This window comes from Nilaparvata lugens, chromosome 13, assembly GCF_014356525.2.
Source record: "Nilaparvata lugens isolate BPH chromosome 13, ASM1435652v1, whole genome shotgun sequence".
Lineage (NCBI taxonomy): Eukaryota > Metazoa > Arthropoda > Insecta > Hemiptera > Delphacidae > Nilaparvata > Nilaparvata lugens.
Genome location: NC_052516.1, coordinates 1,337,850 through 1,351,017, shown reverse-complemented (window position 1 = coordinate 1,351,017; position 13,168 = coordinate 1,337,850). Strand labels below are relative to the sequence as shown.

Sequence of the window (13,168 nt, the reverse complement as noted above, 5' to 3'; positions counted from 1 at the left end):
CATATCGAACAATTCATCAACTCTCTTTTGCAGAGATCAATGCAGAAGATTTTGCAGCTTGTGTTGTAAAACATTTTGGTGGCGATCAGGATCCAGTTGAAATGGAATTTGTGGATTTTCAAAATGATCTGTCTCTCAGATCACTTTCTACAACTGGAAATATTTGGCCTCAAGCCCCCAAAGAAAAATATCCAAATATTATTCAAGTTGCATTGAGGTTGAAAGCTATGTTCAGCTCTACTTATTTGTGTGAAGCATCTTTTTCAAGTATGAAATTCGTAAAAAATCGATATCGGAACAGTATGACCAATGAGCATTTGGACTTCAATCTACACTCCAAACATCAAGAAAGTACTTGATGACCAAGAAGAGCTCCACTGCTCTCATTGAAATGTACATTTCAACTTTTGTTATACTTCTTGCTAAGAGATGAGTAGATTTCAACACTAGAAATGTATCTTTATAGGCAATAAAAGTGTGAAAATTTAATTTTGTGTACCGTGATTTCTCAAGTCTAATATTTCTTGGTAGCTCACTAGAAAATTTATAAATTCTATTCTAGCTGACAGGCTCATAAGTTTGACGACCATTGGTCTAAATTATGTAAATTCATCTATAATTTTGCTGTATTGTAAGCTATTGTATATAATTGTATAAGCCAGCATATATTGTAATCTACATGAATAAAGTTCTCAATCAACCAATCCCAAGAATGATGATCAATATTAATAATCTCGAATAGCAACGGAACACTCATTTGAGTTATTGAACAATATACAGATATTCTTATACCAACTCACTTGTCCTTCTCATAGAATTGTTTATAGTTTTTGATGGGTGGAAACGGAAAGACGGTTCGACAGTTGATGGCCGAATCTTCGTGGGTTCCGAACCCATTGTAGGGTGGCAGAGCAGTTGGCTCTCTCAATCTATTCTCTCTCTCGGCTAGCTCGGAGTCGGTCAGAGGTCTCTGCACAGGTGTGAAGTCATCTGAAACAAAGATAGAAAATAAAATTAATCGATCTAATATTCATGAAGGAATTTGGACTTCACAGATGTAAAGAAATGAGGTATTACATTTATCCAAAGAAACAAAGAATTTGGACTTTACAGATGTAGAGAAATGAGGTATTACATTTATCCAAAGAAAGAAAGAATTTGGACTTTACAGATGTAAAGAAATAAAGTATTACATTTATCCAGATGCTAATGTAATGCTCATCATAATAATTGAAGTTTAGGCTATATTTCATACCGACGTAGCGTAGCATGATAGTTGAAATACGTCTTTTGAGAGATGTAGACAAAATATAGCCAACAGAACCGACGTATAGCGTATAGTAACCTAAAGAAACAGCATATATTTGAGAAACCCTTTATATATTATAAAGTGGAAAGAACATCCAAAAACAACTGAATCTCAATTTATCAATCCACTTCAGATCAGTGCTTGAATATTTCACTCAGATATCTTATCAGTTCTAATAAAAGTCAAAGATGAAGAGCGACAAATCAGTGAATTGAAATACTATTGGTAAATTGAAGGCTGTTATCCTATACTATTAAACGAGCGACTTCTGTTTATATGTTCAGATGTTTGGATGTTTAAAATCTTTAGATGTTTGTATGTTTGTATTTCACCAGATTTCGAAAACGGCTCTCAACTGTTTTCACGAAATTCAGAATATAGTAAGTTTGATTCGATTGCACTAGGCCTCATCCCAGGAAAAACTCGCTGAAGGACATTAAAAGGATAATTATCATTCATCCTTGGAAAAACAGCTGATAATAATTATTTCGTCGTCTGTTGGTGATGGAAGTGAGTGAGCAAGTTCATGTGTGTGGGACTGTGTCAAAATTATGACTCAGCTATTGAACTTTTGTAATCATTCAATCAGATACTTAGTACCTGTTGCAAAAAAGCCGGGTTATTTTCAATCCTGATTAATTCCAGTAGATCCATCTTTTTGAAATGATCTTCTCTGATTTGCTTCACGTGAAGTTAATCAGGATTAAAATTTAACCGGCTTTTGTGCAACTGGGCCTTTGTGAGGGAAATTTTTGCATTCCTCTGGGAATTAATCTCAATTTACTATGATTAGATAGAACATTTCTGTATGAATGTTATTATAATTTCTTCTTACGTAATAAATTTTTCATGCTTTTGTATTCCAGAGCGAAGCTCGGTACCCGATACTCTAAAACTAAAGGTGCGTACAGATATACGCGCCGCGAACATGAGCAATTCACTTTCAATCAGCTGATGCCAAACTTTTTATATCTGTATCTTACCGTCTCTGTAAAAATACAGATATAATAAGCTGATTGAAAGTGAATTGCTCATGTTCGCGGCACGTATATCTGTACGCAACTTATTATATCAATCAGAAGTGAAAATAATCAAGGAATGAAAATTTTGTGAAGTGAACAACTATACAAGACTATTTCGGACTATGTGTAACCTTATCTAAATTTGGGAGAGGAATAGCACAAGGTTACCTTGTTTTTCTCTCCCTATAATTGTGATAATTTACTTATTATATCAATCGACAAAGGATCAATAACGTGAAGATGTTCTAAGCTTTTCAAAAGTCATTACATATATTCCACTTTTCATCAAGGCGAAATTCATATATCATGTTCTTTGTAGATGCATACAAGCTCTTTCTAGAATCCTTTGTATATTTAGAAGATTTTCAAAACTAGTACTATTCCTATCCCTTTCTGCTAGACAATCAATAATTCTCCAGATCCACCCCTTTTAAACACAGACCGTGCTAGATCTTGTGCTTCTAAAGGTGCGTACAGATTTACGCGCTGCGAACATGAGCAATTCACTTTTAATCAGCTGATGCCAAGCTTTTTATATCTGTATCTTACCGTTTCTGTAAAAATACAGATATAATCAGCTAATTAAAAGTGATTTATTGCCCATGTTCGCGGCAATATTCGCGTATATCTGTACGCACCTTAAGAAAGAATCTGCTCTATTTATTCATCCATTTTTCATTAGAAACCATTTGAAATCAATTCAAGAAAACTGTAAATACTAGAACATTTTTTTAATACAAGGAATATTTAAAGCTTTCCAGGAAGCAACTAACGGCCTCACTTATTTCAACTCAAATCCAAGTCTTCAAATTTGATTTCCTTACAATAAAATAATCTTGATCCAGCCATCTAAATTATCATTAAGTAATCATTTCACAGTGTTACAGTCAAGTTAATAATAGTAGATGATTCATACACATCTCTTATTTTCAAAACAAGACTTCGAGATCATTTGAGCCCGTCAAATAGATCAATTAAACTCCAATCATGAGTCAAATCTAGCGGAGATCAAGTTTGACAGTTGAAGAGACTGTAGTTAGTAATTAAGAAGTACCGGTTATACATAGATTATTGTTTTGCGTTGATTGATCCTCATAATACAGGCTTTATATCAGTATAAAGCAGACTATATACTATAGCCTATAGACTCTACTGTAGACTGCAGACTATAATACACACATTTTTTGTTGGAACAAGATATGCATCCTATTTATGGAGGAAATATCATATTTTGTATTCTATGAATATATACTCAAAATTGGAAAAAAACTTATGAAGTGAAGGGGTTATAATGCAAGGGGTCCAAGTGAAATATTGTTAGTTTCGAGAAAATTGAGCCTAAAGTTTACTTACATTAATTAATTCTTCACTCATCAAATGAATATGGAAATGATATTCACCTATTCCTATAACTATTCAGTATACTTTTACCAAATCAAACGTACAGTTTCATGTCTCAAATTGCTCTCCTTTCTCAATTATCAGCTAAATAGTGATGAGAAGTATCACTTGTACCCCTTGTTTACCAAACAAAACTCTATTGTCTGGCTACACATAAATCTATCAAATTTACCAGCAATTGAACAATGATTAATGACCTAATTGCAATATTATTTGATTTGCTAATTGGTTCTTGAGGTATCTTTTGCTTGGTGACATGGCTGATGATGAGAGATGAGTTAATGATTTGAAATGTTTCAAGAAAATAAAGAGTTTCCTCTTCAATGATCTCAAAATAATGTGGAGTCGCTCCACATCTATATAAATATAAAAGCGAAATGGCATTCACTGACTGACTGACTGACTGACTTACTCACTCACTCACTCACTCACTCGCAGAACCAAAAATCTACCGGACCAAAAACGTTCAAATTTGGCGATATTTTAACTCTAAGGGTGGTTTTTAAGGGTTTAAAGTTCTTTTAGCATGTATATTCTTCTTATTCCAATATTTTAAAATTATAATTGAAAAATGTTCATACCATATGTTAATATAGAACTATAATCTAGAGAGAGTACCTCTTCGAAACAGTTGTTCTGGTAACTAAATTAAAAATTTTGTCAGGTTGGCATTAAGTTGAGTTGGCTTTGTTAGGTTGGCACCAAGTTGAAGATTAAAATGCATTTATCCAGGACCTCCTAAATACCAATTTAATCAGTTAGCCAAAATAAGCGTTTTCTCAGTTTTTCTGCGTTTCCTCACCTTTTTCAACAATTGATGGAAATATATTTTAAAAAAAATTAGTACACAGGTTTAGCTGAGGTGGAAGAATTTTGTTCGCCAAAGATACGCCGATATAGTAACAGGTGTTTTTCGAGATCAAATTGACATAATACGTTCAAATTCGGTACAGAGGTTCCGCTGAGGTCTACATGCAGGCGAGCAAAGCGACCCCGCTGATCTCATTTTTGGACGATCCAGTCGGGGGTCCAGGGGGCGGAGCGCCCTGGCTATACGGATATGGCGAGCGAAGCGAGCCTGACGGCTATTATTGAATATGGATATGATGGAGTGAAAAAATTTCAATCCATATTCGCATAGATACTTCTTACAACTGAGAAGCCATTCATTAAATCACATTTCTAACTTCATAAGGATAACAGGTAACTATAAAACGCAGGCTTCTCTCTCCTTCTAACTTCGCCCTAACTCGTCATTATATTGTATTCTATTCTTCTCTCAAATTGAAGACTTTCAATGAATGTAAAAAACTCTCCCATTTTCAAGACGATAACTTCTCTATTTTAGCCGCCCACCCAGTACATGCTGTTACCTATTGGCAGAATTCAGAATCATACATATGCTGTCGACCAATCAGATCAGAATCACACACCATGCTGTCGACCAATCAGATAAGAGAGTAATCAGAGATGGTCCAATGCAAATTGGAGCGGCATTTCGCCAAGTCACTTCTGTCTGAATTGAACCATACGTCTATATGGAAGAGTCAGGGCCACGTCACCGCCACATCAGTCCAGTGTAAATTGAGCTTAAAAGATAAATAAATATGATGTAATTAACCTGTGAACTCACATTCAGTAAAACCCTATATATTTCCTATACCTCATTATTGTTCAACAAATTCTACATTCATCTAACAACGAATTAAAATATACCGAAGCAATCAAGCAATCAAAACAAAGTGAGTAGAGGAGATCAGATTAGAGTTCTTTATTGATGTATGTTACAAAATTTACTGTCATATACACTTATTTACATTAAATGACGGTATTGCTAATTATTCAACGAATTTTACAAAGTATTCAAAAATTTCGATGAGAATAAAGATTGAACGCAATTGGAATTACGATAATTTATACTATTGTGATGTAACTTCATAAATCGGCGGTGTTTCAACAAATAATTGTCGATTCTCTGAAAAGTATATAAAATAATATCATTCCCATCAACACACGACCGGGTCGTGTAAGTACAGAGAGTTTAGAGTATAGAATCACATCCTTCACTCTCCGTAGAGAACTACAAATAAAACTGATGACATTTCGTAAATTTCTGCATTTATCTGCATGCATACTATAGTATGGCATGTAAATAAACAAACCACTTCTATAACGGGATCTACTCACAGTCAGCAATCCTCATAAACGACACAATTGCCCCCCATTCATCAATACTGTCATATTGAAATGAATCTAAGCTATGCTAAATACCGTATCAATTCCTGTTTGAAAGGCCTGACCACCTTGATTCGAAGCTGGAGACTGCATTTTTTCAACGTAACTACTTTTACATGCAACTAATTGTCAAGTTCAATGTACAAGAACGCGAATGGAACTCTACCAGTTCTATACAGTGAGATTCATCTGAAACCGTCAGTATCAGTTAAATGAGAAGCATTGATGCTTTTTATACGGGATGCTGTAAGTTTGAAGTGTATGCCAATATAGTTTTATGTGAATCTGGTTTGGAAACATCAGTTGGAAATAAAAAATTTTAGCGTAGGCACTGTATATAAATGTCTAACATTCCTATGATGCACGATTATACGCATATTCTTAGTACAGTTCTTGAATGTTTATTTCTGCTATATTCTTCTTACTATTATCATTGATAAAGAAAAGCATGAGTCTCATGCATGAGTCTCAATCCCATGGTATAGGGCATTAATGTCACAACTTTTATCTCAATTTGAAACGTCGTAGAAGATTTGAATAATAGCATAGATAAACAATAGCGTAAGTAGATATCCCATGGTATAGGGCATTGATGTCGCAACTTTTACTGTTATCTCAAGCCGATAGTCCACGTAGTTCTTTCCCGTGAAGCTGTGTGACGCTCGTAGTCTCTCATACTGTGCCATTTATACTCTCTCACCCCAACAAAACAGTAAAATCCGACAGTAATCGATAATAATCGGCTTGAGATAACAGTAAAAGTTGTGACATCAATGCCCTATACCATGGGATTGAGACTCATGCATGAGACTTACGACTTACACGATTGAGACTTACTTACGCTATTGTTTATCTATGCTATTATTCAAATCTTCTACGACGTTTCAAATTCTCCTGGCCTATTCTACACTCTATAACTAGTAGTTCTATGAAAAGTAGACCTCGCGCAGTTATAAACCACAGCCTCTTCTTATACTGTTCATCAGAGTAAATCCTGTCTATATGTCGTGTCAACGAGATAACGGTGGGAAAACGGCTAATGGCTGTTGGTGTTGGTGTATCAAAAATGCTAACATCAAAAGCTAATCTCCTTCAAGACATACTGGGAACAGGACAGCCCGAGTTCAAAGCAGAGAAAGTTCGAGAGACAATGCTATGTTATTTTAGTTATTAATTGCATGCAGTCAATAGTTCCTTTATTTATTCACAATGGAGACAACGGGTTTCCCCAAATATGTCTCCTTTTATCATATTCTGCAAATTGGATGGTTCAAAATAGCACCAACTGATACACCAACTATTTATTTGATCAGATCATGCTTACACAAGATTTAATTATCATACAACGCTTTCCGGAATTTAGAGCGAGAAAACCAGAAAACATCTAGGCGCCCAGACAAGCTGTTATAAGTCCTTTGCATCCTATTCAATAGTGCATAAAAATTGCATTCAATGAGGCATGCAATGAGGCATGCAATTTATAGTCTACATAGCTGCTAATTTTTTACCAAGTTACATTGAGATATTGAATTGCATGCGTCATTGCATGCAATTTATAATCCACTCGACAGCTGATTTATGATGAATAATTCTATAGTCTGATTTTTAATCTAATATTGGCGTATGAAGGAGGCTCCTTTTTCCTTCCTTTATTATCCTTGAAATGCAAAATTTCCAAAAACCTTGTATATACGTCGACGCGCAATTCAAAAAGGAACATACCTGTCAAATTTCATGAAAATCTATTACCGCGTTTCGCCTTAATACAAACATTACATACAAACATTTAAATATTAAGAGAAATGCCAAACCGTCGACTTGAATCTTAGACCTCACTTCGCTCGGTCAATAACTCGAAGAATCTTTCTTGTTTAGCAGACGTTTGGCGTAACCATTAATTTAACAAAATAGAACAGATCTCTTTCATCTGTACTATAGTGTGGTCCACGTTATAGGAGAAGGCATTTTAGGGCAGAGGAGAAAGATAGGAGAACAGTGTTGCCGATTCTCAGCCTTGCCACTGCCTGCTGTGGGAGATAGATGATACCAGTACATCGTTCGTAATATAAGTGTTTTTCTTGTTTGAAATGATCAATGAATTATATTTTATTCATCAAGAAAATAGCCTATATTTATATCGATTGAATTATAAATTTTAGACCAAATATTTTGTCAATCAATAATTTTTCTACATTATTGAAAAACGATCCGTAACAACTGGCAACGTTGCAGAGCTAGAAGTGGATAACGCTACCTGCTCTGTCGAATGATAGACAAGGATAGCAACACCAATGTTAATCAAATACTTTCATTATAACGTGGATATCACTATAGTTGAGTCGATTGTCCTTTCCAATAACATCAGATTGAAAGTTTCAATGTTGCCTGTCACTTTAAGATAAATCTATTGTCTTCTCCAATAACATCAGTCACGCTCCAATCACAGTTGAAGCGTGAATAATATCATAGAGAAACAATAGCTTGAGTAGATATCCCATGGTATAGGGCGTTTATGTCGCAACTTTTACTGTTATCTCAAGTCGATTACTATCGATTATTGTAGATTTTTACTGTTTTGGTCGGGTGAGAGTGTATGAACGGCACAATATGAGAGACTACCAGCGTCACACAGCTTTTTAGGAAAGAAATACGTGGACTATGGGCTTGAGATAACAGTAAAAGTTGCGACATAAACGCCCTATACCATGGGATATCTACTCAAGCTATTGTTTCTCTATGATAATATTCACTAGCCTTCTATCTTACTAATGTTCTATGTGAAATCAACCAGCCCATCACTAATTTTGTTCAATGAATAAAAAGTTCATCATTCACGTGAATTTATTGATTGTATTTTGTGCAAGTAGATGAATACCATAATTCAAAGAGTTCACATGTATTTGAAACAAACAATTAATTGAAAGCGAATGTGTAACACGAATTTGAAACGTTAGTTACAACTTTAACATAATGTCCCAAAAGGGGTCACACATGCTAACAGATTAATTACTATTCTATGGTACTTTATAGAGTTTACATGTATCTGAATCTGAAAGCATCGATATTAATTGAAAGCGAAAGTATATCAAGAATGTGAAACGTAAGTTACAGCTTTAACCAAACGTCCCAAAAGGGGGTCACGCATGTTAACCCATCAATTATTATTATTCTTTGATAATTATTATGGATTATAGTAATTGGAAGCAAATTTCCATAATATATAATAAAGCAAGTTCCAACTTTAGCCAACATATTTGTGGGGATGCCACATGTGTGGTCAGTTAATGAAAGCTAATTTTCATAAGGAATGTGGACACTTCAATAGGTAATTGAAAGTTAATTTGCATAAGGAATGTGGAACGTTGCAGGCAGAAAGTTGCAAGTTGACCACAACGTTGCAAGTTGACCAGAAAGTTGCAAGTTGACCACAACGCTGCAAGTTGACCACAACACTGCAAGTTGACCAGAAAGCTGCAAGTTAACTAGAAAGTTGCAAGCTGGCCAGTAAGTTGCAAGCTGAAAATTAAGACGCAAGCTGACCAGAAAGTTGCAAATTTACCAGAAAGCTGCTAGTTGACTGGAAAGTTGCAAGTTGACCAGAAAATTGCAAAGGGGGACACGCGTGTCCCCTAAAATGGTCAAGTTTAACTCTTCAAGATCATTAACAAGTACATCCAGTTTTTGAGGTACATCTGGACCTCTATAATTGCTCTAATTATATCTCTCAGGTTTCCGTTTCTCTTCACTCTCTCTTCTTCTATCTGCATCAAATTCTAATCACTCTCTCTCACTCTTCCTCTATGTTTCTCTCCTTCATTCCTTATACTCCTCTTTGATCTTCCCTCCTACTTCTCGTTCTTTCTTCTCATCTCTGTTCCTTCTTCTCCACACTTCCTCATCCTATTCTTAGTATTCTTTGTATATTCTCTCCTTCATTCCTTATAATAATCCTTTCTCTCTCTTCTCACTGCTTGTTCATTCTTGTTATCACAATTTCTTCTTCTCCCACTTCCTCATCCTATGTTAAGTATTCTTCACTACCTCCAGTTCTTCTACTAGACCTTAGAATTATTTTTCTAGTCTCAGAAATAATTATTTCAGTTAAGTTTAGTCTCTATTTTTCTTGCTGTCTTTCCGATTCAGATTCAACTTCTTCATTTATTAGCTCATTCTGTACTGTGTGTATCTCTCTCAAACACATTTTCATCTCCAATGTACCATCTCTTCTCCTTTTTACTCCACCTTTGTCTTCAAACCTCTTTCTCTTGTATTCCAGTTTCTCTGCCAATCCTTCCTCGATATGTTTGTCGAACTTATTCTTTTTCTATAAACCTCCTTCTCTTGTCTTCCAATAATTATTCCTGCTGTGTCATCAAACTCTTTCTCTCGAAGCTCTATCAATTATTAAATATTTTTATAAAATGATTAAATTAAAATTATAATCCTCTAACTCATTCTCCTACTCCTTATCTTTTCTTCGTACCTCTCATTCTCCTTCATCATCATTCTTTTTCCCATCTCAGATCATTATGTCTTATTCCACATTCCACTTCCTTCTTCCTTGGCTATATTCATTCATATCATCCTCCTTCTACCTCTTTTATTTTCTCCTAACCATCATTCTTCTTCCTACATCCATCAATCAATTTTTTTTACTGTTTTACTTCCATCTTCCTTGCCTGTTTTCATTAAGATCATCCTCCTTCTGCTTCAATTACTATCTCCATTCAGTTTTGGTCAAATTCTGCTAGAAGAACCACTTTTCTTCATCTCCAATATAATTTTCTCCACCCATTTCCTTAGTCTCCTCTCTCTCTCTTCCTCCATGCTTCTGTCTTTGTCTTCTTCACAATCATTGTATTGGAATAAACTCTTAGTTTTATTTCAATTCTATTACAATCAATATCTCTTCATATTTATTCATTATCATTTATTACAGTCAATTTATTTTTCTTCATAGTGGGATCCACCTTATAATGACAGTGGAGAAAGGTAGGAGAACATCGTTCCGATTCGCCTTGCCAGTACAGTATTCAGCTAGAGGATAGCTGATACCAGTATGTCTGATGTAATAGTTCATTCAAGAGAAGGATAGCGCTTTTGCTTTGTGGAATGATAGACAAAATAGCAACACTAATGTTAATACTGTCATTATAACGTGGACCTCACTATACAAAGATGATACAAAGATGATACAAGGATGATAGACAAGGATAGCAACATCAATGTTGATCAAATACTGCCATTATATCGTGGACCTCACTATAACTTATTTCCTCTACATATTTCTGTTTTTGCATTCTCAATTATAATCACTCTATTAAAAATCTCCACCTTATTTTCCACCTCTCCAATACCAAATACCAATTATTGAAAAAATCCTCATCCTACTACAAACACAGTTACAAAACTCGCTAAGGGGCAATTACAAAAAACGCCACATTTTTTCAAAGTTGCCAGGAGAGTTCCGGAATTTAGCATGCAATCAGGTTGACCAACTTGACACAGTCAAGTTCATTGCCAACATTGCAGCCGTGAAACCTAATTTGCAATCGCCCAGATCAGGTTAGCCGACTGTACTAACCATAAACATGAAACTTGCACTAAGAGAATGTGCTTGTAATAAAGTTGAGCATGTATACCAAAGGTTTAAAAATTCGATAACTGTATGCAGAGATTCAATAATTTATTATGTTTAAATGGAATTATTAATAAGTAGATTAATGAATTTCGAATAATTCTACAGTTGAAAATAAAAAAAAATGGCTTTGTATAAAATGAGCGCTGCTATCCAGAGTTTGGTGTAAGGGTAAGCATTCCTGACCGGAAATTAGTAGCTGGTAATGGGTTCGATTCTCGGGCTGACAATTAATTTTTGTATAGTAACGCTCATCGAATTTCTATCTAGCTGTTTACCCTGTTGTCAATATTTTGCAGTAGCAGATTCCTTGGGGGTGATTGAATTGGGATTTTCGTTTAATATTATTTATACAAATAATTTTATGTGTGTAATCAGCTCTAGCAACTGTACTATGGACTTGAAAACTGCTGGTATTTAATGTAGATATAAAGTAATCAAGATAAACAACTACTGTAATTAATAACTTGAAGACGGTTCAAACTGAATTTGTATGAAATTATCAGCTTATACTTTGAAACTATTATGTTAACCAACTAGAACAATCCACACGTTCTGTTTTGTATATCAAGATTTATTTTAATCAGTCAGCATTCCTCATTAATAGCACTGAAACTGGATTCCATGATATCAGTGACAGTCAAAGTGACCGACATAGTGAAAAAATAATTTATATTAGTTCTGATTGGACTGTTCCCACTCAGCACGTCCTAGCAAGTATGAATAGTCTCATTTGAACTTATGCGAATTGTAGTCTCACTGTTCACTGTCACTGTGAATAGACACATTTGAACTCATGAGAATATTATACTCACTGTACCGGACATCTTAAACTGTCACTGATGTGTCAATTGAGACATAAAGTGAAGAAATATTATTTATATAAAGACTATTTCTGTCATATCTGATACAGCTCAATGCTTCTCAGTCAATCAGATACTAAATTAGTAAATTCAATCAAGATTAAATACTAATCTTAGTAAAGATTATTTCTGTCATATCTGATACAGCTCAATGCTTCTCATCCAATCAAATACTAAATTAATAAATTTAATCAAGATTAAATACTAAGAAAATTTGAGTTATTTTATTTACTTAGTATTGATAGAATTTCATGTGTATTATCATTTCTATTCTGTAAACAAATAGGTTCTACTCTTTGTTTCTAAAAGTTATGTACTCTCATCTACATATTTATTTCCTGTTCTGAATATGTTAATTGTTCATTTTTTTCCATTATGATGAAGTGATAGTATGCAATGGGTCTTGCAAGACCTGGGAATATATTGTAATTTGTGATGAAGAATCAATCAATCAATCAATCAATCTTAGTAAAGATTATTTCTGTCATATCTGATACAGCTCGATGCTTCTCAGTCAATCAGATACTAAATTAGTAAATTCAATCAAGATTAAATACTAATCTTAGTAAAGATTATTTCTGTCATATCTGATACAGCTCAATGCTTCTCATGCAATCAATACTAAATAGTTTAAAGTGAACATCACCATAGCATGAATGGAGCAAGTTGAACAATTTTAATCATTGCCAACTTAGGAGCT

At 34.5% G+C, this 13,168-nt stretch overlaps 1 protein-coding gene across 2 annotated transcripts in view; it reads right to left on the bottom strand.

Moving 5' to 3' along the window:
* Positions 1 to 13,168, bottom strand: part of LOC111054753 (EF-hand domain-containing family member C2) — a 138,672-nt gene that overhangs the window by 25,357 nt on the left and 100,147 nt on the right. For both annotated transcript variants that reach the window (XM_039439535.1, XM_039439534.1), the window contains exon 7: positions 801 to 990. In XM_039439535.1, the coding sequence (XP_039295469.1) occupies positions 801 to 990 (190 nt within the window). The remainder of the gene's footprint in view (positions 1 to 800; positions 991 to 13,168) is intronic.